This window comes from Xenopus laevis, chromosome 9_10L (assembly GCF_017654675.1).
Source record: "Xenopus laevis strain J_2021 chromosome 9_10L, Xenopus_laevis_v10.1, whole genome shotgun sequence".
NCBI classification, from domain to species: domain Eukaryota; kingdom Metazoa; phylum Chordata; class Amphibia; order Anura; family Pipidae; genus Xenopus; species Xenopus laevis.
The window spans coordinates 28,456,578-28,459,032 of NC_054387.1; the positions used below are offsets into that span (position 1 = coordinate 28,456,578).

At 39.5% G+C, this 2,455-nt stretch overlaps 1 protein-coding gene across 1 annotated transcript; it reads left to right on the top strand.

Moving 5' to 3' along the window:
- The first annotated feature begins 316 nt into the window (after nt 1-316).
- myadml2.L (myeloid-associated differentiation marker-like 2 L homeolog) lies at nt 317-1,724 on the top strand. The gene is given in 1 exon segment (NM_001094855.1): nt 317-1,724. A coding segment is annotated over 1 exon segment (909 nt). The 5' UTR covers nt 317-394; the 3' UTR covers nt 1,304-1,724.
- The last annotated feature ends 731 nt before the right edge of the window (nt 1,725-2,455 follow it).

Genomic DNA, 2,455 nt, shown 5'->3' on the forward strand with positions numbered 1-2,455 from the left:
TTTAATTTTTTCAACCATATAGTTCTAGTTTGTATATTAGCTACAATTTTCCTAAAAAGCTTCTTTAATTGTTTGATAGAACTGGGTGCTAGTTTGGTGGGTGCTGTTTTTGTCCTACTCTTCCTTCTCAAATTATTTGCAATCTGTGACAGGTGTCCTGTGGAATGTGTCTGTCTGTAATCAACACGAATTCATACCATCTCTGCCTAGCACTACCCCATCCAACACTATAAATACACCTCCTATTTATACACAGAGCATGTTCCTATTTGAGTGAAGCACTGAGGTCACAGACCAGGGACAGTGGCAGCCCTATAAGTGTACTGAGAAGCAGGAGTAGTCAGTTCTTTTGATTTCAGTCTCCAGCTCGCTTTACTGCTCATCGGTTTCCAAAATGGATAGCTCAGGTGGGGCCTACCTAAACGTGGATGCTATTTGGTCCAAAGTTGGATTTGTACGCTTGCTGCAGATGTTATTTGGTTGCACAACTTTCAGCCTAGTGCTGCACCGTGCTGGCTTCAGTGCAGCTTATGGGACATTCTGCGTCTTTGTCTGGGCCTTCTGCTTTGCCCTCACCATTCTCATCGTTACTTGTGAGCTGACGAGGCTTCAGTCCTGCCTGCGCAGCATTTCCTGGGGTAACTTCACCGCTGCTTATGCCATGCTAGCTACCCTCATGACTCTCACAGCCGCTGTCATATACCCTATGTATTTCACATCTTTGAACTGCTCCTCCAGTGACTGCAGTACCAAGTATTTCCGACTGGCTGTGAGTGTCTGTGCTGCGTTACTGTTTGTGACTTACGCCGTGGAGGTGTTCTTGACCCGGGCCAAACCTGGCCAGCCTTGCAGTTATATGGCGACTGCTTCTGGCCTCTTAAAAGTTGTCCAAGCCTTTGTGGCCTGTGTGATTTTTGGAGCCTTGGCAAGTGAAAGCCAGTACAAGAAATTTGTGGCCACTCAGTGGTGTGTGGCTGTGTATAGTTTCTGCTTTGGTGTCACCATGGTGGTGGTAATACTGAATATCACTGGACGAGCACTGAGCCTACGTTGCCCCTTTGAACGCTTTGTGGTGATATACACTGTACTGGCTATTTTGATGTACATAAGTGCTGCAGTCATTTGGCCAGTATACTTCTTTGACAGCAAGTATGGATCGGCAAAAAGGCCATCACGCTGCACCTGGGGACAATGCCCATGGGACAGTCAGCTGGCAGTGACTATTTTCACACACATCAATTTGATACTGTACATTGCAGACCTGATATATACACAGAGGCTACGCATTGTGGCTCAGCGCTGATTACAAGGGACAAGTCACTTTAAGGAACCTGGGGACCAGAGTTGTGTTAGCAACACAATCTGCAATGGGCAGGAACAGAAAGTGACTGTACACACTCAATCCAACTAGTCTGTGTTTAAAGGAAATATTATATATGTATATATATATATATATATATATATATATATATATATATATATATATATATATATATATATATATATATATATACTCATTGCTCTTATTTTTTAACATTCAAAAATATTTATTTTAAATGGTTTTTGCATTTCATAACATGAAATTGAAAAATGAAATTCAATTGCTGTTTTTATGGACTGACTAGTAACTATTTTGAAGATGTTTTTACTGGGCTGACAACAGCTTAACAAAAAGGATGCCAGGAGCAGATTTGTAGAACAGAAAATAAAAAGTAACAAAAAAATGTATTTTCTCTTAAAGTGGTCGTTCATGTTTCAGTTAACTCTTCGTATGCTATAGAATGCCCTATGCCTAGCAACCCTGCAGAAAAGGTTTTCATTATTTATTTTTTATAGTTTTTGCATTATTTGCTTTCCTCTTCTATATCTTTCCAGGCCTCAAATGGGGGTCACTCACCCCGGCAGCCAAAACCAATTACTCTCTAAGGCTATAATTTTCTTATTATTATTGTTACTTTTCATGAATTATCTTTCTATGCAGGCCCACTCCTTTTCATATTCCTGTCTCTGGTTGGTAGGGTAATTTAGACCCTACCAACCAGATAGCTGCTGAAATAACAAACTGGAGAGCTGATAAACAAAATGCTTAATAATCATTAAAAATTAAGACCAATTGCTAATTGCTTCAGAATATCTATGGCTACATCATACTAAAAGTTAATTTAAAGGTGAACTACCCCTTTAAAAACAAATACAGTTTCAAAGTAAGTTTTGTTAAGTGTGATATAATGCCCCCTCCCAACTCCCCATTATTGTTTTGTTTGTTTGGATTTCTCATTAGAATTCAATATCTTTAGCAAATTGAGGTTTCATTTATTTATGAATCTAAAACAATTATTCTTGTTTCCATCCTTGATCTAATACCACATTGTGCTTGTACCAGTTGTTGTTTCACCGCCTCAGCTGATTGGTCTTTTCACAAAATCTGGCTGTCAGACTGATCTCTACTGTTTAA